This window comes from Lynx rufus, unplaced genomic scaffold, assembly GCF_022079265.1.
Source record: "Lynx rufus isolate CCGP_SWC_20201006 ecotype Redwood Valley unplaced genomic scaffold, mLynRuf1.p SCAF_3, whole genome shotgun sequence".
Lineage (NCBI taxonomy): Eukaryota > Metazoa > Chordata > Mammalia > Carnivora > Felidae > Lynx > Lynx rufus.
The window spans coordinates 52,541,925-52,569,767 of record NW_025814845.1 but is presented as its reverse complement, the minus strand read 5'-3'; the positions used below and the strand labels follow the sequence as shown (position 1 = coordinate 52,569,767).

Genomic DNA, 27,843 nt, shown 5'->3' with positions numbered 1-27,843 from the left:
TCTGGGCTTTTTGTAACAACCCCGCCTGTAGTTTATGCTAATGGCAAAAGATTCTCAGGTCATTTCATTTGACTGCCTACGAGCCCCTTTACTAGGAGTATAATGTTTGATAATGATATGGATTGTGCAGATGAGTATCAGGGGGACCAAAAAAAAGCACTACAGAGCCCAGAAACGTACCACCTAGAAGATGTACCATTCTGAGATCCCTCTCTCTTTCCTAGGTCCATAGCTGGGAAACCCATTGTGCCCACTGTGTCCTTCCTAGGCCAGGCTCCCTAAGGAGAGATGCTATTCTGTGGCTGGTCTGTTTTTCTATTTTCAACTCTTTGTAGGGGCACCTGGGTGGCTTAGTCAGTTAAGCATCGACTTCAGCTCAGGTCGCAATCTCATGGTTCATGGGTTTGAGCCCTGCCTTGGGCTGTGTGCTAACAGCTCAGAGCCTGGAGCCTGCTTCAGATTCTGTCTCCTTCTCCCTCTGCCCCTCCCTTGCTCACGCTCAGTCTCTGTCTCTCAAAAATAAATAAATGTAAAAAAAAAAATTAACTCTTCGTAAATTTCTTGCCCCCCCCCCCCGGAAGGCCAGACTCCTAAGATTACTAGATTTCTTAGGAGCCCCACTGCTCTGTTTTCTTATCTTTCCCAGCAGCCAAGCAGAGATCTGACTGATTCACCCCACTTACACACTGTTCTTATCTCCCACCTCTGACAGTTTGTTCCCTTTCTTTTCCTGTCTTTCTTTGCCTGGCTCTCCCATTATAAATCAAAATTCACAAGGATATTGATATACATCTACTTCTAGCAGAGTATAAGGTGGTATACATTTTTACCTCAGCAAGACCTAATATAGGAATTAAATGTTTCAGCTTTAGAGCTAGTGTCTCTAGGTTTAAACTCAGGCCAACTCACTAGTTAGATCGCATAGAGCAAGTTACTTAACACCTCTGTGCCACACTTTCTTCACCTGTGAAATGGAGGTGACACCAATCTCAGGGAGCTAGAGTGAGAACCAAATGAATTAATACATGTAAAGTGCCCAGAGCAGTGTTTGGCAATATAGTAGACACTCAATAAATTCCAGTTATTATTAACATAAAAATTAATTATTATCTTCATTATATTTATTAAGAAACTAAATTAGAAAGAAGTCTCAATAATAATTCAAGACTCTATACTAACACCATTATATCTGTGCCTTAGATCCTGAAATCTAATGTAATTTCCTACTTTTCCTTTTTATCACAGGACAGAAAACGGAGTACTATCATGGAACATTTAAAATTTCAGATCTACAAGTCAATAGAAATTCTAGACAAAACAACACATACAACCTTAAGGACTTAAAGGAGATGAGTGAGAATTTGGTAAGTCAGATGTATTCTTTCTGTTTTAAAACAATGTTGAAGGAAGAGATTTGTGGATCATTTCCCTCAATATTTCTCAAAAGACTATTTTCAGACCACTTGCATTAAATCACTTTGAAAATTCCTAGGCCCCATTCCAGACCCACTGAATCAGTGTCTAATGGGATGGGTTGGCAGGGATGGGGGAACAAGGAAATCTCCATCCTAATAAACAGTGATTCTGATAAACCACCCTTTGTGACTCAACCACCTTATCTAAAGGTAAGAGAATTGGGGCATCTAGGTGGCTCAGTTGGTTAAGTGTCTAACTGTTGATTTCAGCTCAAGTCATGGTCCCAAGGTCATGGTATCAAGCTACATGTTGGGCTCTGCATCAAGCCTGGAGCCTACTTAAGATTTTCTCTCTTTTTCCCTCTGCCCCTCCCTCTTCCTTGCTCTAAATAAATAAATAAATAAATAAATAATAAAAATAAATAAAATAATAAAAATCCATAAATGGAAGTGAACAAATGCAGAGTGCATTTATGATAGTAATACTGTGTTTGAAAGTGGACTTTTGGGGCGCCTGGGTGGCGCAGTCGGTTAAGCGTCCGACTTCAGCCAGGTCACGATCTCGCGGTCCGTGAGTTCGAGCCCCGCGTCAGGCTCTGGGCTGATGGCTCGGAGCCTGGAGCCTGTTTCCGATTCTGTGTCTCCCTCTCTCTCTGCCCCTCCCCCGTTCATGCTCTGTCTCTCTCTGTCCCAAAAATAAAATAAACGTTGAAAAAAAAAATTAAAAAAAAAAAAGTGGACTTTTAAATTTCAATAAATCATGTATTTCTCAGAGTGAAGGAGCTTCACGTGCAAAGACTGAGTTAGGTAATGACAGATTACAATCATGAGCACATGCAAGGCCCTTCACTGGCTGTCATTATTTATTACTCTCATTTTTTCACAAAATGTACTCCCATTCACCTCCCTCAGCAGGCAACCCTTCTTTGTGCCACATGTATTCTTTTGTTTGTATTCATTCCTGTAAAAATGCATTTTGTTGTTTTGTGTGCACATGCTTTTAATTTATTCTTTGTGTTATAAATCATTCATCTTAGTCATTTTGGGCTACTACATCCAACTACCAGATACTGAGTGGCTTGTAATATCAGATATTGATTTCTCAAAGTTCTGGAGGCTGGAGGTCTGAGATCAGGGAACAGCCAGGTCAGATTCTGATAAGGACCCTCTCTCAGGTTGCAGACTGCAGACTTCTCAGTGTATACCCACATAGTGGAGAACAGACCTAAAAAGCTCTCTGGGTCTCATTATAAGGGCACCACCAACCCCACTCATGACCTAATCACCTCTCAAAGGCCCCACCTCTTAACACCATTACATTGAGGGTTAGCGTTTCAACATATGAATTTGGGGGCAGGAAACAAATATTCAGTCCATGGCATCACTTTTTGTTTCATGCCTTTTTACTCAGAACTTTTTTTAAAGCTCTGTCCATGTTGCTAAATGTACACATAATTCACTGCTATTGGCTACTACAAAATGGTTTATAGTGTGTTTTGCCATATTTTACCTCCTACCTATCATCCCAAGAAATGCTGCACTAAATAGCCTCCTACTTGTCCCCTATAGACCTGTGCAAGTTCTTCTGCGAGCAGAATTACTGGGTCACTGGGTGTGTACCCACTTAATTTAACTAATTAGTGTGGATTGCTCTTCAGAATGGCTGACCCAGTGTACACGCCCATCTGCAGTGCATAAGGATTCCTATGTCCCCACATCTTTGCCAACACTTGGTATTATTTGGCTTGCTGACTTCTGCCAGCCTAATAGGCAATAAGTTATGTCTTTTTGTGATTTAATTTACATTTTTCTAATTACTGAGTTTCTGCATTATTAAATATGCTTGTTAGCCTTTCAAGTTTTCATTTTTATAAATTGCTTGTACCTATCCTTTACCTGTTTTTCTGTTAGAGTCATTTTGTTTTATTAGTGTTATTTTCTAGAAGTTCCTTATATTTTCTAGATATGAACAGTTTGCTGGTTGAGGAAATTATAATCATCCATTCTATCTTCTATTAATTTGGACCATGTTGTCCTTCATGAAATAGAAATCCATAATTTTGAAATGATAATCTTCATCAATTTTGTCTTATGTTTGTGTTTTTAAAGTTTTTTTAAGAAGGTATTCCCTCTTTCAAGTCATAAAAATATTTTAATTTATTTTCTTCTATTAAGTTCAAAATTTTACCTTTTATATTAAGCCTTCAATGTATCTAAAGTCCACCTTTGTGTGTGATGTTAGGTAGGAACCCAGGTTGTATTCTCCAAATAAGTTTTCCCAATTTAACTAAACAATCTTTCCTCCCAATGGCATGGTTGTTCAGCTCTTTACATGTCTTCACACCTGAATCTTGCAGAAAAGGAAACATGATCTATCTCCTCAAATTGCTTCATATCTCTTTGGAGATATGAGAGTAATGAGCATGAAACTGAACACCATGACATAATTAAGGACTAAATTGTATGCTGAGGACCATAAGGGCAGAAGAACTTCAAAGAAAAGGAAATTCAGCTAGGTTTCCCATGGTCAGGAAAGGCTTTGTATTATTTAGCCTTGTTTAAATGAAACAAGTGTCCTTTTTCCTCCACTCACCACCCAGTTACCTTCAGAAGAAGTATGTGAATGGTTCATGCCTCATCCTGCCACTCCTGTTTATTGTTGCTGAATCCCAATGAATGAAACCAGATTCTTCTCTCTGCCCTATATGGGTGCTAATTAGACAGCCAAGAAAGACAGGTTGCAGGTCCTGCTCTTCCTCATAATTTGAGATTTACTGATTTGAATGCAAATGGAGATGCAAAAGTAAAATGAGCTCATGCTCAGATACTGCTAAAAAGACTTCAGTAACCAGACACCTGTAATTCATGACACTCCCAAATAGGTAGGTCACTTTCTTCATTATTATAAGTTCGGGTAGGATCACTATCTGATGTAGTACTTCATTTGAAGAAACACATTTCAGAAATATCAAGAAATACTTTTAAATTACAGGGTCATTACAGATGTGAAAGTCATAACCTTGTAATTCCATAACAATAGCTAGCATGTACTGAGTGCCAAGCACTACGCTAAAGCACCTTACATGTATTTTAGCTAATCCTCAAAAACAACTTTATGAGGTAACTACAATTACTATCACAATTTTACAGATGAGAAAATCAAGGTAGAGAAAAGTTAATTTACTCAAGATCATAGAGCTAGCAAATGTAGCTAGTAAATGATTACATATTCTTAATAAACTTCTGTCATCCATAAGAATAATCTGTGTGACTTTATTTCCCACCTACTATGCACAAAATTCCAGATATCAAGTAATTATCCCCGGTACATTAGTCTATTTCAATTACACTGTCAACATAGGCCAGTGACCATCGTCTCATTAAAAATGGGAACAGTTAGGGGCGCCTGGGTGGCGCAGTCGGTTAAGCGTCCGACTTCAGCCAGGTCACGATCTCGCGCTCCGTGAGTTCGAGCCCCGCGTCGGGCTCTGGGCTGGTGGCTCAGAGCCTGGAGCCTGTTTCCGATTCTGTGTCTCCCTCTCTCTCTGCCCCTCTCCCATTCATGCTCTGTCTCTCTCTGTCCCAAAAATAAATAAACGTTGAAAAAAAAATTAAAAAAAAAAATGGGAACAGTTGGGAATTTTCTTAGGGATGTCTCCCCATAAAAAAACACTCCCTCTGTGCCCAAGGAGCACTCAGGGACACCAGAAAAGGGCTTAAAATGATCTTCCAAATATCCTTAATGCTATGTCTCTAGAACTTTAGAAAAAAAGGAGCTTGGAAACAGAAAGAGATGCAGAGATAAACTAGTTAGAAACACTCTAAAGGAATTAGAAAACAAAAGTGAGAGATTGGGCTCTGATCAACACTGAAGCAGGAAGTGCTTCTACTGAGAAAAATTAGTCGAGATAAATTTAAACTTAGCAAAAGTATTAGTCCCAAAGTTTGGATTTGCAGAAGGTAAAAGAAGTAAAAGATGCTCCATACTTGGTGTAGGATTGTGGCCCTATGCCTGGAGAGAAGATATTGTATTTGGAAGATTTAAGAAAAAACTAAGCAGACATTATCAAGAAACTTCATGTTCAGAGGTTAGAAAAATTGAATGGAGAGTATGGCCAAGTCCTTTCCTGAGAACACAGACCTACATTTATTTTGAAATTAAAGATTAGGCATGTTTAAAAGAGGAAGATGTGTAACACCTCTACCTTAATTTGAATCCTGTAAGAAAAAGATAATTGTTGTATATTTCATGTCTAATCTGCAATGTAACACTGCAAAGGAGGCATTATTACCACACTTTAAGGATAAGGGAACTAAACCTCTGAAGTTAAGGTCCATAGCCAGTAAATGACAGAGGGGAGATTTGAAGCCATATAGGTAATTTGAATATGTGCTCTTTCCACTAAATTGTTCAACTTGTCAGGAAGAAACTCAGCTAATATAGGAAGCTCAACTCTGTGTCAATTCTTCTCCCATTTAATATTTAAATTATAAAGATTATAAATCCCATATGCTGTGCTAGGTAATTTAAGCAACACGTTGGGTTTACTTGTTATATAAGTGTGTCCTCCTCCATAGTATCCTCACTTTCCTGTTCAGTTTTTGGTCCAGCTTTATTGAAACACAATTTACAGATAACATTGTGTCAGTTTACAGTGTAAAGCATGTTGATTTGATGTATTGCAAAATTATTATCACTGTAACACTTCCATCATGTCACATAATTACTATTTTTTTGTGGTGAGAACATTTCAGATCTTATACTGTTAGCAACATTCAAGCAGCATTCAGTATTATTATCTATAATCACCGTGCTGTACATTACATCCCTAGAACGTATTCATCTTATAATTGGAAGTTTGTACCCTTTGATCAACATCTCCCTGCTTCTCCCACCCCTCCCCCTCAGCCTTGGTAACCACCATTCTATTCTGTTTCTATGAATTCATCTTTTTAGACTCCACATATAAGTGATATCATACAGTATTTGTCTTTGTCTGATTTATTTCACTTAGCATGATGCCCTCAAGGTCCATTCATGTTGTCCTAAATAGCAGGATTTCCTTCTTTCTCATGGTTGAATAATATTCCATATGTATATATACATATATATATGACATATTATTGTATTGTGTGATTGTGTGTGTATATATATATATACATACATACATACACACACACACACACACACAACATCACATCTTCTTTATCCATTTATCAATTGACAGGCACTTAGGTTGTTTACATATCTTAACTACTGTGAATAATGATGCAATGAACATGGGAGTACAAATATCTCTTCTGTATGCTTGCTTTCATTTCCTTTGGATATATACTCAGAAGTATGATTACTGGGGCATATTATAGTTCTACTTTTAATTTTTTGAGAAACCTCTATACTATTTATGATAGTGGTTGTACCAATTTACATTCTTCAAAAGAGTGCACATTCTTCAAAAGAGTTGCATCCTCTCCAACACTTGTTATCTCTTGTCTTTTTGATGATAGCCATTCCAAAAGGTGTGAGATGATATTTCATTGGGTTTTAATTTGCATTCCCTGATTATTAGTGATGTTAAGCCCCTATTCATGTACCTGTTGACTATTTTGCTATGTCTTCTGTGGAGAAATGTCTATACAGATCTTATACCCATTTTTAATCAGATTTTTTTTTGAGTTGTATAAGTTCTTTATATACTTTGGATATTAACCCTTTATCAGATGTATAATTTGCAAATATTTTCTCCCATTCCACAGGTTGCCTTTTCATTTTGTTGATGACTTCCTTTGATGTGCAGAAGCTTTATAGTTTGATGGAGTTCCACTTAGCAATTTTTGCTTTTGTTGCTTATGCTTTTGGAATCATATTCAAATAATTGTTGCCCCAACCAATGTCAAGAAACATTTTGCTCTATTTTCTTCTAGAAGTTTTATGGTTTCAGGCCTCATGTTTAAATCTTTAATCTTTAATTTTGAATGAATTTTTAATTTAATTATTTTCAGTTTAATCTTTAATTTTGAATTATTTTTGAGAAGGAGTAAAGGGGCCCTATTTCATTCTTCTGCATGTGGTTATCCAGTTTTCCAACACTATGTATTGAAGAGATTATCCTTTCTCCATTGAGTATTCTTGGCTGCCTTATTAAATATAAGCTGATCATATATGTGAGCATTTATTTCTGGGCTCTTGATTCCTTTCCATTGTTCCATGTGCCTTTTTATGGCAATACCATGCTGTTTTGATTATTATAACTTTGTATTAGACTTTGAAATCAGGAAGTGAAATCAAGAAGTGGCTTTGTTCTTCTTTCTCAAGACTATTTGGCTACTCAGGGTCTTTTGTGGCTCCATACAAATTTTAGGATTTTTTTCTATTTCTGTGAGAAATGCCACTAGAATTTTAATAGAGATTGCATTGTTCTATAGATGCTTTGGGTAGTATACGCATTTTAACAACATTAATTTTTCCAATCCATGAACATGGAATATCTTTCATTTATTTTTGTCTTCTTTGATTTCCTGCATCAAAGTGTTACAGTTTTCACTTCCTTGGTTAAATTTATTCCTAAGTATTTTATAATTTTTGATGCTACTGTGAATGGGATTATTTACTTTCTTTTTCTGTATGATTTTGTATCTTGCAACTTTACTGAATTCATTGATTACTTATCTGCTTTTTTTGTGGGAATCTTTAGGATTTTCTCTATATAAAATCATGTATCTGCAAATAAAGACAATTTATTCCTTTTTGATTTAGATACCTTTTATTTCTTTTTCCTGCTTGATTGCTTTGGCTAGAACTTCACTACCATGTTGAATAGGAGTGGTGAGAGTGGGCATCGTAGATATCTTGTTCCTGATCTTAGGAAGATTTCAACATTTCCCTGAGGTATATTGTATAATCTGTGGACTTGCCATAGATGGCCTTTATTATACTGAGGTATCTTCTTTCTATTTACAACTTGCTGAACGTTTTTATCATGAAAGGGTGTTTCATTTGTCAAATGATCTTTCTGCATCTATTGAGATAATCATGTGATCTTTATCATGTGATCATTCTATTAATGTGTGTATTACATTTATTGATTTGTGTATGTTGAAGCATCCTTACACATCAGGAATATATACTGCTTGATCATAGTGTGTGATCCTTTTAATATGTTGCTGAATTTGATTCACTAATTTTGTTGAGAATTTTTGCATCTATGTTCATCAGAGATTTTAGCCTATAGTTGTTTTTTTTTAATTTTTTTAATTTAATTTATTTTTTAAAATTTATATCCAAATTAGTTAGCATATAGTGCAACACTGATTTCAGGAGTAGATTCCTTAGTGCCCCTTACCCATTTAGCCTATCCCCTCTCCCACAACCCCTCCAGTAACCCTCAGTTTGTTCTCCATATTTATGAGTCTCTTCTGTTTTGTCCCCCTCCCTGTTTTTATATTATTTTTGTTTCCCTTCCCTCATGTTCATCTGTTTTGTCTCTTAAAGTCCTCATAGGAGTGAAGTCATATGATTTGTGTCTTTCTCTGACTAACTTCACTTAGCATAATACCCTCCAGTTCCATCCACGTAGTTACAAATGGTAAGATTTCATTCTTTTTGATTGCCGAGTAACACTCCATTGTGTGTGTGTGCGTGTGTGTGTGTGTGTGTGTGTGTATATATATATATATATATACACACCACATCTTCTTTATCCATTCATCCATCGATGGACATTTGGGCTCTTTCCATATTTTGGCTATTGTTGATAGTGCTGCTATAAACACTGGGGTGCATGTGTCCCTTCAAAACAGCACACCTATATCCCGTGGATAAATGCCTAGTAGTGCAATTGCTAGGTAGTAGGGTAGTTCTATTTTTAGTTTTTTGAGGAACCTCCATACTGTTTTCCAGAGGTAGCCTGTAGTTTTCTTATAGTGTCTTTATCTGGCTTTGGTATGAGGATAATGTTTACCTTGTAAAATGAATGTGGGAGTGGTCATTCCTCTTCAATTTTTTGGAAGATTTTGGGTAGAATTGGTGTTATTTCTTTTTTAAATGTTTGGTAGAATTCATTAGTGAAACCATATGATCCCAGGTTTTTCTGTATTGAAGGGTTTTGATTACTGATTCAACCTCCTTACTCCTTATTGATGTATTCACATTTTTAATTTCTACATGATTTAGTCTTGGTAGGTTGTATATTTCCAACAATTTATCCATTTATTCCAGGTTATCCAATTTGTTAGTATATAAATTTTCACAGTCATCCCTTATGATCTTCTGTATTTTTGTAGCATCAGTTGTAATATTCTTTCATTTTCTGATTTTATTTGAGTCTTCTCTTTTTTTTTCCTTAGTTTGCCAAAGGTTTTGTCAATTTTCTTTAACTTTTCAAAAAAACAACTCTTAGGTTTTTTTTAATCTTTTCTATTGTCTTTTAGTCTCTATCTCATTTATTTCCACTCTGATCTTTGTTATTTCCTTCCTTCTGCTAATGCTAGTTTTTTCTTCTACTTCTTTCTTTAAGTTTTAATTCCAGTTGAGTTAACATAGTGGTATATTAGTTTCAGGTGAACAATAGTTTTTCCTTCTTTTTCTAGTTGCTTGAGGTGTGCAGTTAGATTGTCTATTTAACATCTTTTTTTCTTAACGTAGGCATTCATCACTATGGACTTCTATCTTAGAGCTCTTTTGCAGCATCCCATAGTTTTGGTATGCGTTTGCATTTTCACTTGCTTCAAGATATTTTTTTTTTTATTTTTCTTTTGATTTCTCCTCTAACTCATTGGTTGTTGAGAAGTGCATTGCTTAATTTCCACATATTTGTGAATTTTCTAGCTTTCCTCAGTTCTTAACTTCTAGTTTCATACCACTGTGGTCACAGAAGATAGTATGATTTCAATCTTCTTAAATATTTGCTAAGACTTGTTTTGTATCCTATGATGATCTACCCTAAAGAATGTTCTGTGTGTGCTTGAGAAGAATGTGTATTCTCTTGTTGGGTGGATTGTTGTTTATATGTCTGTTAAGTCCATTTGATGTAAAAAATGGTTAGGTCCAAGGGTTACTTGTTGATTTTCTGTCTGGATGATCTATCCACTGCTAAAAATGGGATATTAAAGTCCTCTATTATTATTGTATTATTGTCTATTTCTCTCTTCAGATCTGTCAGTTTTTGCTTAATTTATTTAAGTACTCTGATGTTAGGTACGATATTTATAATGGTTCTATCTTCTTGATGAATTGACTCCTTTATCATTATATAATGACATTCTTTGTCTCTTGTTACTAGTTTTGGCTTATGGTTTCTTGTTTGTACCAGTTTTTGAGGAGGAAGACAACAGAAAAACAACTATAATATGGGAAGGAGGTGGGTGGAAATATCAGCATATATTTATTTAGCATAAATAATCTATGACTGGAGGGAAAATGTGGATGGTTGTTTTCTGAGAGAAGTTTTTTTGAGAAAGGAAGCAATATGAACCATCTCAAAACTTCCTGATAAAGTTATGAATATATCACAGTCTTCACTCTACTGGATAATCTATTTAGATGATGGCTCATCATTCCGGAACTGTACAAGAGTCTAAGAGTAATGATTCATACCCTCTCTTTCTCACAGATTAATCAAATTTAGAGATTTCAAAGACAACACACCTGGAGAGGACAGGAACCTTCTAAAGAAATGACCTTTCCTTGCCTCAGGCATCTGGTTTAACTATCTTTAGTGCAACTTTAAATACACACAAATTACATATTTTCCTCTTCTAAAATGGTAATTCAGAGATCTAAGCTTTTGTGGTATACTGAAAGTTAATAATTTATCCTTTATCACCCTTCACTGCAAACATTTTAATTTCTTGAATTTACTTTGCCTCTCAATCTCAGGAATACAAACCAATTTGGGATAAGGTTATCCAATATATTGCTACTTACTATGTGTGATTAAACAGTCAGAGATGTCCATCTGTTTCTTTCTGACATTCTACAAGGAAACACTGAGGAAGGACCAATATAGTCAAATAAATAACTTTGATAATATCCTATAATGTCACAATCCATTTGCTGATACTATTACCTCATGGTTTAGAGTAATCATACTTCCATAGTACTCCAGTCACACACCCTTATTACACAGGATCCAACTGCCATCTCTAATAGACACAGCACTGGGTTCACAGCTGTGGGAGGTTTTGTTTTTTTTTTAAAAGGATTTTTGTGAACACAAAGTGACGTGATACCCAGAAAGCCACCAAAGCTTCAGAATCCTGTAGATACCATCACTGCTCAGGTTGGCCATGCCATACATAGGTTTAGAAAAATTATTCATAGCTGACTTTTTGATTCTTGGGTTGTACCAAAGATCTAGAGTTTTAAATAGATAGAACTTCTAAAAATTGCAATAAGAACTATAAAGATTATAGTCCTAATTTTAAAGGACAAAGAAAACAGACTGCCTTTGGAGGGGGATATAACAGTTTCTTGATCTCTTACATGCTGCCTGCTACACATCAGTGAGTAGGAGTTTGTTTTATTTATTTATTTATTTATTTATTTATTTATTTATTTATTTATTTTAAGTTTACTTATTTAGTTTGAGAGAGACAAAGAGAGCATGTGCAAGTGGCGGGACAGCAGAGAGAGAGAAAGGGAGAGAGAGAATCCCAAGCAGGCTCCACATTGTTAGCACACACCCCAAAAAGGGGCTTCAACTCACGAACCACAAGATCATGACCTCAGCCAAAGTTAGATGCTTAATCGACTGAGCTGCCCAAATGCCCCAATAGAGGCTTTTACTAAAAACACACTTGTGTGCTCATCCCAAGGTCAACGGGCTCATTACTTTTTCACCTTGGGCAAGTCACTTCCTCATCTCTGTAATGCAGATAATAATAGTATTCACCTGAGAGGGTTGAGGAAAAAAGCAAAGGAGCTCATAAATACAGTGGACTTTGTGGTTGCTGCATAGGTGATCCACAACAGTGATGACTATTCCTACTATAATATCTATTGTAGTCTCACCTGGAAGGGGCTTTCCACAAGCAATGAAATTACCTGAAAATGTCCATAAGGCAAAAGACTTCCCATCAGTAATTCATAGTCAATTTGCTTTTTTCTCCAGAAGCATTGATCTAAATCTGATGAAAAGCTCATTAAAAACTCTTGCAAGTTTCCTGGTAATGGCAAGGCTTTCTGATAAATTCTCACTTTTTTTCATGCATTCATTCAACAAAAACATGCTACATTTCTACATAGTATGGAACGAGAAAAGATCAATCACCATACTTAACATAAAGGGTTTGCAGTTGAATAAAGGAGATAATATATTTGCATAAATAACTATATTAAGGGAATAGTAGTAAGTATAAGATGGATTAGAAAAATCACAACAGAAAGAGGAAAGATTAAGGAATAACCACAAAGAAGCTTCAAGGAATAACCACAAAGAAGGTATTATCTGAAATAGACATTGAAGGAGAGATATGATTCAGAAAAGCAGAGCCAGCAGAATGGGGGAGGGTGCTATAGTTTCAAGGAATAGCCTGAGAAGGGCAAGTATAAAGGAAACAAGGGCCAGGGCTGACAGGTACACATGGTTGAAGACTGGACAGGATGGAAAATGGGCAGAAGGGGAAGTCCTTGAATATCTGACTCTGTAACCAGAGGCCCAAATGAATTGTGCTTTACTCTTTGTACTTAGAGTTCAGCTCTTGTAGCAAGGCAATCTCAATTAGGACTTATTTAAGGCAAAACAAGTGTTGTTTTTCTAAAGCATCTCTTATACTGTTCTTTGTGTGCTAATCTTATTGTAATTAGGAGAAAGCAACAGGATCTGAAGTTTTCTTCATGGCCCATTGGTGAGTCCTTTAATTCTCAGGGCTCATCTGCTGTGACAGTGGAAGAAACTGCTTTTATATTCCATTGGCCAATCTTCAGTGGCATATCTATCTTAAGTTTACAGCGCCAACCCTGAAACACCTCCTACGTAACTACCAAGACTGCTGAGAGGAGCCCAGTTGGGGAGCATCTGACAGTGAAAGGCTGGCGACATGTGTAAACAGGGTTCTTTCCGGAATGAGAGCTGAATGGTTGGGCGAGGCTGTGTGTTGGAGTTAACAGCCTCTCCCTCACTCTTTTATTAAACACCCAACTAACCTTCAATTGCCCTTTTAGAACTTAATCTCAGTGCAACTTCCAGCATTACAAAATCATCAAGCATAACGAGGTACTAGCCTGAAAGGGGGAAGCTCTCTGTTAAATTAAGAGACTAATCCCAACTATCAGACTCTGCTAATGCCCCCAGAAAGGAGGTGGGATAAATTTATTAATCACTATCTCTATTAGCTTCTGTGAATAATAAATTTATAACAAACTGGCACGCAGTTAAAAAAAAGCGTCCTTTGAAACTTCTACAAATTTAGAATGCCAAATTATTGGCAGAATGTTTCTTATAAGGCAAGCCTTATCTTCTAGGAAAGATTAATCATTATTTTAGGGTCTAAGAAAGCTAGTTCATACGTAAAATCCACTCAGCAATAAAGTTTATGTTCATGTTTTCCCTGATTTTCCCTTGCTGAAAATCCCTTTTTGGTAGAAACCCATTTAGCCAATCCCTATGCCCTAGTATTTCTCAGAGTGTTTTCCTCAGGCTACCAGGATCACCTGAAGATCCTGGGGCTCACCCCAGGCTAATCAAAGAGGCTTTATAGGGGCAGGGTTTTGAATTTGTATTAGAAAGAAGAAAACTTCTTTATTTCTATGATTACTAAAGTCACTTAAACCAAAGATGGAATTGATGCTGGGTGCAGATATTCTTCTCAGCAGGCCTGTGGCCAGATGAATGATGTCATCTAAAGCCAAAAACTTAATCCAATATCTTCACCAGCAAGTTATGAACAGCCAGCAGAACAATTGTGGGTGGAATTTCAGAGGATAATTACAAATCAAACTTCGATAAATACGCAACTGCTATTTGCTTTTCTTCCTTTTACTACTTGACACTCCTCTCCCTGTTTTTGTTGTTGTTGTTTTGTTTTGTTTTTACCTTTTCTTTGCTTTTGGATCTCCCCCCAGATACTGAGTCAAAGACTAGCTATGTGTTGTGTAACAAAAAAAGAAATTAAATTTAAACAGTTCCATTTCTAGCATATGAACCGCACATTTCCTCAGTCCATTTAAGCTTTTCTTATGTAAATACAAATAAATGTATATTTTGGATACTGGCATTTTTTTTTAATTTTCTAAATACTACCTTTGATCTTCAGGTTTATAAATACATTACCAATTATAGCTTGATAAATGTTATACTTTCAATCAACCAACTGTTTATTTTATAACTTATTGTTATGGGTTCTGTGAAAGAACCTGAAGCAACATGTACATCATATTTATCAAGGAGGCTGTGTGATAAGAAGAGATGAAACCACAAGCAGAAGATCTAAACTTAAGTCCCAGTTTATTATCCACCTGATGCCAGGGAAATTTATATAATGTCTTCAAGTGTCAGCTTCCTCTTCAAATAAACTAAGAATCAAAATAATTTTTATTCCATACCGTTATTGTAAGGGTTAAATGCAATTAGGAGTATTTTGTTTCCCAGTTAAGCACTTGGGAATGCCTGATAGTGCTAAGGGAGTCATGACTTGTTCCTTGATCTCTGAAACAGCTTTCCATTTATTCCATTTATTTTTTCCATTTATTCCATTTATTTCCATTTATTTTTCCATTTATATTTGTGTTTTTCAAAATGAGAGTTGGTCTTCTTGCGCCTTAGGGATTTGGGACATTGTTTTTACACATTTGGCTCATCACATTCATCAAATGTGAAATGGAATGCTCAAATTTAGATGACACTGTTGCCACCAAGTGGTCACCAGGAGATATTGCAATCCAGTATCCAGGTGTGCTAAGCCACAGCCACATGATGTCAGATCAGGCAAATTAAAATTCTGTGCAATAAGGCTTATCTTCTTCTTCCTTCGTGATATGAAATGAGTGATAAAACTCTAATCTAAATCTTCAACACCATCTTACTCTTTATTCCTCTCTGATTTACCTAGGGCCCACAATCAAAAACAATGAAAAAATCGTTGGCTCTCCCATATCCCTAATGCCTCTTTATACTTTCCACCAAAGACCTACAAAGAAATCTGAGACCTGAAACACCAGGATGGGGGCTAGGGAACCACCAGAACTTCATTGCCAAAATATACTTAGCATTTTTTGTGTGTGTTTAATCTTTATAACCCTATGAGCAGTATATCAATATCTCAGTTTGGAAACTGAGGCTCAGGTTGGGTTCGGTCACTTACAAGGTTGCCCAGTTCATGAGCGGCAGGATAGGCTTCAAATCCAGTACTCAACCAAGGTTCTGTCCACCATCTCTCAAGGTTTCCCTGGATGTCCCACCTTGGCTCTATATCTTTTACTTTACCTTCTATATAATTTTAGGAAGATATCTTCTATTCTGGATATCTATGTCAGCACATTAGAATCACCTGGGGAGATTTTTAAAAATATGAATGCCTAGATTCCCTCCAGATCAATTATAACCAAGACTCTGAGATAAGGGCTCCAGCATTTATAATTTTAAGGGAAAAAAATGCCAATGATTCTGCTGCACTGTGAGAGTTAAGAACCACTGGTTTAAATAATATTACTCATGTTAAAACTTCTTTTTATTGTTTTAGCATTTAGTCAGGGGGATATCCTTACTATAAAATATTAACACAGAGTTTCTGTCTTGTAATAACAGGTGGATGAGATATTTATAGATTCGGCCTTGAACAAGCATTATATCAAGAACCAAGTAGTGAGACTGACGTATGTATATTTGGGCAAAGGTGGAGTCACAGCCTGGAGGGACATAGGGCAAAGGAGATAGGAATTCCTCACATATTGTTGCCTCTGTGAGCTTGGCTCTTGCCTAGGATTTCTCATGAATAGCATCTCTACAGTGGTTTGGAGATATACTGCTGGCCACCATTTTTAAAATGTAAAAACTAAGGTGCAGGGAGGTTAAGTGATACATTCAAAGTTCCCCAAGTGACAGAACAAGGATTTAAACCCCATCAGCTGATTATAAGGTCTGGGACTAACAGAACCTGTGGCCTTGGGAAAACCCAGCAGCATGTCACTGCATACACCAAGTTCTTTCTTTCAGTCATGTCATTTCAAAAATAAGAAGGCTAAGTTGGCTGTATAATGGGATCATAAGTTTTACTTGTAACAAAGTCCCAGTAACAGGAGGCATGCCCAAACAAAAAGATGTTCCTGTTTTAATAAGTTTTCTGTTTGTTATGGTAGAAGGGGGAAGTTCATATCAATTGCTGAAATAGCTCAGAGGTGTCAATTGTGTTATTTGGAAAGCATGTAGCAGAACACACACATAATAAATACAAATCTATGGACCTATATGACTCATCTTCTTAAAAATGTATATATTCAAAGAGGTTTATATTAAGAAATAATCACTTTTATCACCAATAGACTAATGCCTTATTGGAAGACATTCCACGTTCCTTATACCTTTACTAAATAGCCACTGAACTCCAGAAGAATTTTATAATATTAATTGTACAAATTGTATAATATTTAGGAGATAAAAAGCACATATTTGTTGAAATTTTCTAGAGTTCACATCCTCTATTTTCAAATTCTGATTTGCCATACCATTCTAGCAATATTATTACAGTCTTGTGAACAAACTCCTTTGAATTTATAGTCATTATCATTATGTAAGTTTTTGTGTGTGTCCAGAGAAACTCCACCTTGTAAACAAGGTCTTCCCTTTGATTCAAGAGGGAATACATTTGACAATTGGACATAAAATTCTGGTTATTATATCTTCACATTCTAGAACCTAAATGGACCACAATATATAAAAAGCCTCAAAATCAATATGATTTCCTCTTTTTTTAGTCAAAAGATTTCGGACAATAAGGCCTATAGTGCTTTTCAGAGCTTGGGTCTTTTTAGGTGTAAAAATAAGAGATATAACAGATCAATACACAGATTTCAATTTTTTAAAGACCTTTAATTGTTTGGCTTTCCTAATTTAAGAGGAAAAACTGAATACTACAGGTAAAGGGACTTGAACTTGTTCATATGAAGAAAGTTCAAATAACTGGACATGTGTAACCTAGGGAAGACTCAAAACCAAGAATGCTGTTGTCTTCAAATACTTTATGTGGAACAGAAAATTAAGGTTCTATATATGTCCCAAACTAGACCTAAGCTTAATGTAATGGAAGATATAGGAAGACATATTTCAACTCAAAATGAAGAACTCTCTTAAAATCAGAGCTGACCAAAGAGAAATAGCCTCTTAAGGGAAGTAAATTTCCCATCATTTTAATTACTGTACTGGGATTAGAGGGCCACTTATCACAAATGCTGCAGAGGTGGTTTAGGTATCAGATACATGAGCGATTGGCCAAAGAGACACCAAAGTTTCTTCCAATTCTCAGACTTCATGATTCTGAGAAAATATTTTCTGATATCTGAGTCTTACCCAACTGCTATAACAAACCTTCAAATTAATGGGGGAAATTTACAGAAAAAATAATGGAAACTCGAAGAGACAACATATGAAATGACCTTGGGTCAGAGAGTGACATACAGATGAATGTCAATGTGAGAGGATTAGTCCTTGACATTTGCAGCAATTAAGATATAATTTAGGAGCATTAAGTACAGGAAAGAGTATGATATCCAATGTATTCTTGGAATAAATACCTTTCTCTCGTATGTTGTAGGCCAGAGGAAGATGGTGTGAAAGTAGATATCATTATGATATTCCAGTTCCCCTCTCCTGAGCAAAGAGCCATGATAAAGGAGAAAATCCATAGCATCTTAAATCAGAAGATAAGGACCACAAGAGCCTTGTCAATAAATGCGTCCTCAGTTCAAGTTAATGGTAAGTAGGTGCACCTTCTGTGCTATGTGAAGTTTTCTATTAGGTCCATTTTATGTCTAATCTTAACCTTACTTGCCATTATTTCCTTTCCGAATAATAACTAGAATTTAGATGGAAAAAAATTTCAAGTTAAAAATATGACATTTAAGGTTTTATTTTCCTCTGTTTAAAACATGTCTGAAGTTAGTTGTCAAGTGGTTTATCCTATAAGTATTGACTGGTACTCATCATAAAATAAGGAAACCTTACCACTAACAGAGAATTAATCTGACTCAGCCACTGCCTTCATGACTAAGCAAGTGAAAATACCAAGCATTTAGCAACAACTACTTTTTTAAGTGGGACCTTCCTAAAACATGAGGTCATTTGTTGCCTTTTAAAAATATGGATAGTTTCTGTATATAGTCAAGTTATGAAGTTTCTGTTTTTTCCTATGGGCATTTGGGAATATGGTAAACCAACTTTGTAGCCACTAAAGCCATCTTTTAAGTGATGCTTTAAAAATCACTGAGCTAGAAAAAAATCATTAGAACCATTATACTATACCATTATCATTTCTCTGAACAGGAAAATCAGTCTTTATCAAGGCCTTCTCTGTGCCCTTCACGTGCAGCATCTAATTTCCATATTCTTATGAAATAGGCAAATTTATCTTTTATAGATATAAAAGAGAGATAAAAAAGTAAGGACTCTAATAATTAAAATGATATAAGATTCAAGTCTAGATCTCTAATTTCTTGAGAGACTCTATATAAAAAGGGTTCTGTGGTCAAACACATCTTAGAAATTCTGTCTATGATATTCATCTCTTACGTTAGCATATTAAAGGCTCTGAGGAGTCCAGCCAGAGAGAAACCTGTTCACCCTTGTACATTAAGCTGCTTCCACAAGCACCTACTTCTGGCAGACAAGTGCAAATTTCCCCTACAAATTCCAATGGACACCAGACTTAAGAGAAGCACAAAGGAAGTGATTAATATCAGAGGTGAAACAGGATGCCCTGCCCTTGTAAGGGTCTGGCTGACTCTTCAAGAGGAAACCTGACCAGGAAGTGAAAATCTGAGGGAATGGGATGGGCAGGAGTCTGCTGAAGTGACAAAGAGTCAGCTACTCCGGGAATAAAGCCTGGGACTTCTCCCAACCCAGGAGGGAAGGGCTTAATCCACCTTCTTTGTTAGGTGGGGAAACAAATGAATCAAGGTTGTGAAATAGTGGCAATTCTGATAAATTATATGATGTGTTACAATTATAATTTCCAATAACCAGTTAATTTGGCAGAAATTTAAAAGCCTGAGCTATCTGAAACCAGAAATGAAGCATGAAATGGTTATCAGTTGCCTACCTTTTGTTTTTTCACAGGGTCAGTTTGTGTGCTATAGTTTATTTTAATGACTAAGAAATTATTAAAAGGCAGGGTGTGCTGATTGAGAACCTATTTTGATCCCACTGAGTCACTGCAAGACCATCCAAGTAATTGGCCCATGACTTTACCTCCATTCTCTCAACAGTAAAATTGCACTAATAATGTTTGTTCTTCCTACAACCATAGAAATAGCATGAGGATATATAAGAAAGTAGAACATATGCAACAAATAGGCCATTACCACTTAGAAAGCTAGTAGGTTGTACATGTGCTTCGTACACAATGCATGTGATTAGTAGTAGAATAAGCCAGAACCTTCATGGTTTCAAAATTTCCAAATGTAAAAGGATCAGTGTTTACTAGCACGTCGGAAAACCCATTTAGTGAAAAGCTCAGTATTATCCTCAAGGCAATTTTTACAGGCAAAATCATTGCTCTCTAGGAACACTCAATCTGGGGGATTCCCAATGAATGGAAAACTGCCAAAATTCTAAACCAAGTCTAGAAATAACCCTGCAGCCCAAGATTATCTGTCATTTGTCAAGAATCTGTGTTTTGTTTTGTTTTGTTTTGTTTTCAGGAAAAAACAAAACTATGTGTTGTGGGTCCTTTATGGGATGCAATGTGTCAAAGCAAAGCTAAAATCAACTTCTTTGCATTGCAAACACCATAGTTATGAAAGAGCAGCTCACTGTTCACATTTGGTTCATGTGTGCTCCAGTTCCTCTGATGTTACTTACAGCGTGCAGAGCCCTAATTACTAAATTACTCTCAACTCAAAGTATGTTAGAGGGTCACTCTCATGTCTAAGGCGTTAGTTTATTTCTCTCCTACACATGAAAAGTAAAATTCTTTGGTAAAAATTAGTTATGTTCACTGGTTGAAATAAATACTTCATCCTCATTCTGCTCATAAGCCTTTTTACCTTGAAAATCATCACAGTTTTCATATAACCTTCCACTGATTTCAATTTAAATTCTCATGTTTCCTTTGTCAGAATCCTAACTGTTGGAAATTGACAGAATTTAACTTTATATTCTCTCCAATAATTGGTCTTTACTAATACTTAGCAGATGTTGGATAAGAATACACAAGTTTATTCTTCAGAAAAAAAATCATTTTGATACTTTAGAAACTGTGTTTTAGAAGTATTATTCAATATAGTTTATTTGGGTGCTTTATTTTTTCATTCCTAAACACTTTGACCAAAAAAATGCTTTATGCGAAAGCTTAAATAGAAGAAATAAAAGCAGAGTTGTTCTGACTGAGGCTGGATTTGAGCCTGGAGATCCTGTCTACTTGCTGCCTCTTTCCCCATTTCACTTCACCCCTGAAATGAAATCCAAAGAGGTTGTATCCTGCACAATTAGAAAACAACTGTTCTGTATTAACACAAACTATTTATGAATTTTAATCATCCACTGTTTGTGCCTTAATCACCCACTGCTTGAGGATTTATCCACCTAATTAGAGGTTGCCTACAAATCTCTATAAAAATTGTATACATATCCTGTTTTATTGGGTAGCCATTCTCCTGAATATTTGTTCAACTGTCTAGAATCCATACATAGTCAATATCCTCTGGTAATTTCTGGTTATTGAGACCAACTGAGAGAATATCATATTATCATTCTATGTTCTCTTTTGTTTTTCAGCAATGAGCTCATCAACAGGAAAGCTAACTGTCCAAGCATGTAAGTCTAGTTAGCTTATTAAGAAAAGTTCAATTTCCACATCAGAAGAGAAAATATCTTCAAATATTAGCTCATAATTTCCCATCCATGTCATACATTTTCTTTGGAAGAGAATAACAATTGGACAATAAACAAGTATTTTTTTCTAGCTCTGAAACCAATCTTTACATCATGTTCAAGAAAAACATTTTACATGGTAGGAATTTGGGGGCAATTTGAATAAACTATGTATTTCTGGCTTGGAATAAATGGGCTTGCTTTTCTAATTTTGAAAAATGCTATGAAATGTTCTTTCTGTTGAGAAAGGAAATAATGAGAAAGTGATAAATGGGGAGGAAATAGACTCCATTATTCGTGACTGAGCTATAAAATGTGCTTATTATGTTCATTTTCATGATTGACACCAGCTCCACTCACTCCCTTCATATCACTATGGCCTAAATTTTGAAAGATTTAATCAAAGTGGTGATGACTTTGAGCAAAAGCATTCATGCATTTGTTTCTGTGTCTTACAAACAAACTATATGTATCTATTCATTCATTCATTCATTTATTTGTTCAACAAATATCTTTTTCACATCTACCTAGTGCCAGAAAGTGAATACCACTATGAATAAGACAAGATCCCTCCTCTAAAATTAAGAGTTCAAAGGTAGGGGAAAATATAAATAAATCAGGAAATGTTAAAATAGGGTGATAAATGCTACAACAGAGAAAGTGCACAGTGCTATGAGAGCCAATCACAGAGTCAGCTTAACCTGGTCTCATAGAGTCAGAAAGTGATCCCTAAGACAGGAGAGACCATGAGTCAAGTGACAAGTGGGATGAGTGTCCTTGCCAGGGGGAGCAGTATGTAAAAATGTCATTAGAAAAGCAGGAACATGGTCATTTGTTGTAATTGAAAAATGTCAGTGTACCTGGAACATAGAATGGGGGGTGGGGAGCATGGGAAATGGATATGATTAATAGTGATCAAGGACCAGAATGATGCTGAAACATTTCAATTTCATTTGGAGGGCAGTGGGAAGTCACTCACTCAGATTTCAGTATAGATAATGGATTAGAAGAGCAGGACTAGAGGCAGGGTGATGAGCTGGGAAGCTGTTGCAACCCTCCAGATGAGAAAAATGGTTGTCTAAACTAGAGTAATGGCAGAATGGTGGAGATTTCTACAATGACTGGCCACAATGGAGTGTAGTCAGTATCAGTAAAATGAGTTTTCTTTTGTGATACCCAATTAGTTGGAACAAGAATTGAATCTACTATATTTTCCTTATTAGCACCATGTTCTAAACAGGCTTAATCCTTAGGAACTTAAGCAGCAAAGTAATCTCTGATCTGACGCACATAATAGAGTACATATTTAGTCCCACCAATAGTGAATGGGATGTTTGTGTGGAAACATGGAACTCTTCACCCTGAAGAGTAAGAAACTGGTCATTATATGTTAACTCATGCACACCTTAGGAACTAGTCATACAGAAAAATGTATGGGAGAAGGAGTTTCAGCAAATGGGCAATTACTTGTCTGGTGAGTTCTACGGATAAAAACTTGTACTTTTACGTGTAAAAATGTGTCAAAGTAACACGCTGGATCATCTGAAAGTGGGAAGCAAAAATTATAGTAGGAGCTCCCAGGATATCTAGATAATTGATACCATAAGTCTTCAGGAAACATAACTTTGTGATATATCAACCCTTTGTGGTTTAACATAACTTTAGTAGGCAATATATATACACACATCTATAAATGCAGGGATGAGCAAAACATCAGCATATCAGGAAACACAGAGGATAGGTGTTAATATTGTACATGTTTACATAATGATAGATGCAAATATTGCATTCTAGTACTCTATTAGGTACTCTGAATCAAAGACTATGGAGATATTTCTTATAACTTAGTGATTTTATCTCTTACAGGTTGTGGTAAACGAGTTGTTCCATTAATAGTCAACAGAATAATGTCTGGAGACATTGCAGCCAAGGCTGCCTGGCCATGGCAAGCTTCCCTTCAGCGAAATAACATACATCAGTGTGGGGCCACCTTGATTAGTAATACATGGCTCATCACCGCAGCACACTGCTTTAAGAAGTAAGTTATTGACTGTAAGTTGGCCCTCACTACTGCTAAAAAACTGAGTATTATGTTCTGATTAATAACCAACGTCCCCCAATATTACCGAGGTAAATGAGAAAATTTTCTTTCAGGCTTTTTTCTAATGTGTTATAGTTGCATACGTATTTGCAAAGTCAGTGAGGGTAGTAGTCCTTATCCTAGCATTCATTTGTCTTGTCCTCACAGGTTTTGGTGACTTTTTTTGGAGTATAGTTGACACAAATGTCACATTAATTTCAGGTGTATAACATGGTGATTCAACTTCTTTATGTTATGCTATGCTTACCACAAATGTAGCTACCATCTGGCACCATACAACGCTATTATAATACCATTGGCTATATTTCCTATGCTTGCTTTTATTCCTGTGACTTATTTATTCCATATTTTCTCCATCCCTCAATACCTCTCCCCTCTGGCAACCACCATGTATGCATATACATATATATATATATATATGTATATATATACACACACACACACACACATATATGTATATATGCATGCATACACACATACACACACATATATATAAACACACATATATGTACATATATGTATATATCAATATATATCAAATCTTTTTTATCTATTCATTTATCAGTGGACACTTAAGTTGCTTCCATATCCTGGCTATTGTAAATAATGTTGCAATAAAACATAGGGGTGTATATACCTTTTTTGTTTTAGTTTCTTCTTTTAAAGTTTTTATTTAAATTCCTGTTAGTTCACATACAGTGTAACATTAGTTTTAACTGTAGAATTTAATGATTCAGCACTTACATACCACATCCAGAGCTCATCACAACAAGTGTACTCCTTAATCTCCATCACCTTTTAAGCACATCCTTCCACCCACCTCCACTCTGGTAACCATCAGTTTGTTCTCTATAGTGAAGAGTCTGTTTCTTGGTTTGCCTCTCTCTTTTTCCCTTTGTTCATTTGTTTTGTTTCTTAAATCCTTCAGATGAGTGAAATCACATGGTATTTGTCCTTCTCTGACTTATTTCACTTAGCATAATACCATCCAGCTCTGGGATGACTGGTGGCTCAGTTGGTTAAGCGTTGGACTCTTGATCTCAGCTTAGGTCTTGAGATCATTGTCATGAATTCAAGCCCAGCACTGGGCTCTGCACTGGACTTGAAGCCTACTTAAAAAAAAATAGTCTTTAGCTCCATCCATGTTGTTGCAAATGGCAAGATTTGGCTTGAAATTAGCTTGGAAATTGGCAAGATTGGCTTGAAATTTCTTTGGCAAGAAATGGCTAAGTAATATCCCATTACATATATACTATATCTTCTTTGTCCATTCAACAGCCAATGGACATTTGGGCTGTTTCTATAATTTAGCTATTGTAGATAATGCTGCTATAAACATCAGGATACATGTGTCCCTTTGAATTCATATTTTTGTATCCTTTGGTAAATATCTAGTAGTATGATTGCTGGATCGTAAGGTAGTTCTATTTTTAACTTTTTGAGGAAACTCCATACTGTTTTCCAGAGTGGCTGCACCAGTTTGCATTCCCACCAACGATGCAAGAGGGTTCTCCTTTCTTGGCAAGCTCACCAACACCTGCTGGTGCTTATGTTGTTGATTTTAGCCATACTAACAGGTGTGAGGTGATATCTCATTGTAGTTTTCATTTGGAGTGCATAGATCTTTCTGAATTAGTGTTTTTGTTTTCTTTGGATAAATACCCAGTAGTGGAATTACAGGGTCATATATGGTAATTCTGTTTTTATTTATTTATTTTTTAAAAGTTTATTTATTTTGAAAGAGAGAGCCCACATATGGGAGCAGGGGAAGGGCAGAGAGAGAGGGAGAGACAGAATCCCAAGCAGACTCCCCACCATCAGCACTGAGCCTGCCACAGGGCTCAAACTCACAAATTGTGAGATCACGCCCTGAGCCCAAATCAAGAATAAGATACTTAACTGATTGAGCCACCCAGGCATCCCAGTAATTCTATTTTTAATTTTTTGAGGAACCACCATATAATTTTTCAAAGTGGCTGTACCAATTTACATTCTCACCAATAGTGCCTAAGGGTTCCTTTTTATCCACAACCTGGGCAACACTTGTTGTTTCTTATCTTTTTAATTTTAGTCATTTTGACATGTATAAAGTGATGTCTCATTTGGTTTTGATTTGCATTTCTCTGATTACCAGTGATGTTGAGAATTTTTTCATGTGTCTGTTGGCCATCTGTATGTCCCCTTTAGAAAAACGTCTATTTGGGCCTACTGCCCATTTTTCAATTAGATCACTTGTTTTTTTGGTGTTGAGTTGTATAAGTTCTTTATATATTTTGATTATTAACCCTTATCAGGTATATCATTTGTAAATATACTCTTCCGTTCAGTAGGCTGCCTTTTTGTTTTGTTTATGGTTTCCTTCACTGTGCAGAAGACTCCAAATAACCAAAGCCATCTTGAGAAAGAATGGGGCTGAAGGAACCACAATCCCAGATTTCAAGATACACTACAAAGTTGTGGTGATCAAGACAGTATGATATTGATACAAAAATAGACACATAAATCAATAGAACAGAATAAAGATCCCAGAAATAAACCAATAATTATATGGCCCATTAATCTACAACAAAGGAGGCAAGAATATACAATGGGACAAAAGACAGTCTCTTCAACAAATGGTGCTGGGAAAACTCGACAGCTACATGCGAAAGAATGAAACTGGACCACCATCTTACACCATACACAAAAATAAACTCAAAATGGATTAAAGACCTAAATGTGACACCTGAAACCACAAAATTCCTAGAAGAAAACACAGGCAGCAATGTCTTTGACATTAGCTGTAGACATTTTTCTAGACACGTCTCCTCAGGTAAGGGAAACAAAAGCAAAATTAAACTATACCAAAACTATACTACTATTCAAAAACTTTTTCACAGTGAAGGAAACCATCAACAAAATAAAACAAAAAGACAATCCACCAAATGGGAGAAGATATTTGCAAATAAAATTCCGACTTTTGAAACCATGGTAATTCTGTCTACCGGAGTCTAAATTTGAATATAGAGACTTAGATTCTTAAAGTTTGAAAGACATCAGAGCTCAACAGGCCAATATGTTAGAATGCAAAGAAATCTCTAGTTTCCTAGTTGGGAATCGAATATCTCAAAGTAAGGAGAACTTACTAGCTCCAAAGTCAGCCAATTTTGTGGTAGATGGATCCACTTTTGCAAATATCCTTATAACAATGAACATCAAATCTGCAACCTAATAACTTTTATCCACTGATATTTGTTTTTTTTTTATCTGGAACATCAGGGATCAAATTTATTTCCTTCTCCATAGAACCATGGAGAGAACTAATTCCTTATTTTCTCTTTTTCAGGCCAGATAATATAAAATAAATGAGAATCTCAAAACCATATGTGAAAATAAATATCACTACTTTATTTCACAACATCAGCTTCAGATATCCTACAATCTTACTTCTTCTCCTCTACATGTTCTTGATTTTGTCAGTGTCTTCCTTAAATCATGCTTCCAAGAACCAAAACACTCTTCAAAATAGATAGTATGATTGGGGTACCTGGGTGGCTCAGTCAGTTAAGTGTCCAACTCTTGATTTTGGCTCAGGTCATGATTTCACATTTCATGCAATTGAGCCCCACATCAGGGTCTGTGCTGACAGAGCAGAGCCTGCTTGGGATTCTCTCCTCTCCACCTCTATGCTGCCCCCTCCCAAGTAAATATAAATAAACATATTAAAAAATGAGATAGCATGACTAATGTCATAATGACAAAGTAAAATGCGAGGGCTTTTGAAAAAATAAAATAATATAAATTGAATGGAAGGTTATAGTTAGCTCAGTAACTGAACAACTCTATCTAAAGGATGATGATTAAGAATTGCTATTGAAAGACTGCAGATGTTTTTTATGGCCCACCAAAGATCTTTATTCTACACTGTGTCCTAGACAATGTATTTTCTAGGCTTGGTAGGTGATGTGGAAGTTATAATCAACAAAGTAGCTGATGATAGATGCTGGAAAGGATAACAAATGTGGGTAAGAAAAACAAATTTCAATAGGACTTTAATTATGTTAGAATCATAAGCAAGAACTAAATGATTAATTTTGGTAAATATAAATGTAAGGCTCTACATTGAGTCAAAAAAATCTAAGTATATCAGTACCAAAAGCATATTTGTGCTTTGTGCAAATTGCTTAAAATTTTTTTCAGCAAATAGCCTACTATGAGTTAGTTGTTCACAAAACTACATTATGATTTAAATTGAATTAAAAGAAATGCAGATTTCAAAATAAAGGAGACATTAGACTCTTTGTTGGTCAAATCCTGACTGGGATAG

General features: G+C 35.9%; 1 protein-coding gene across 1 annotated transcript in view; it reads left to right on the top strand.

Moving 5' to 3' along the window:
- The window catches only part of LOC124521068 (transmembrane protease serine 11A-like), a 53,011-nt gene that overhangs the window by 15,359 nt on the left and 9,809 nt on the right, over nt 1-27,843 (top strand). The window contains exons 4-8 of the mRNA XM_047092247.1: nt 1,246-1,364; nt 16,160-16,227; nt 18,162-18,322; nt 21,341-21,379; nt 23,303-23,474. Of these exons, the coding sequence (XP_046948203.1) occupies nt 1,246-1,364; nt 16,160-16,227; nt 18,162-18,322; nt 21,341-21,379; nt 23,303-23,474 (559 nt within the window). The remainder of the gene's footprint in view (nt 1-1,245; nt 1,365-16,159; nt 16,228-18,161; nt 18,323-21,340; nt 21,380-23,302; nt 23,475-27,843) is intronic.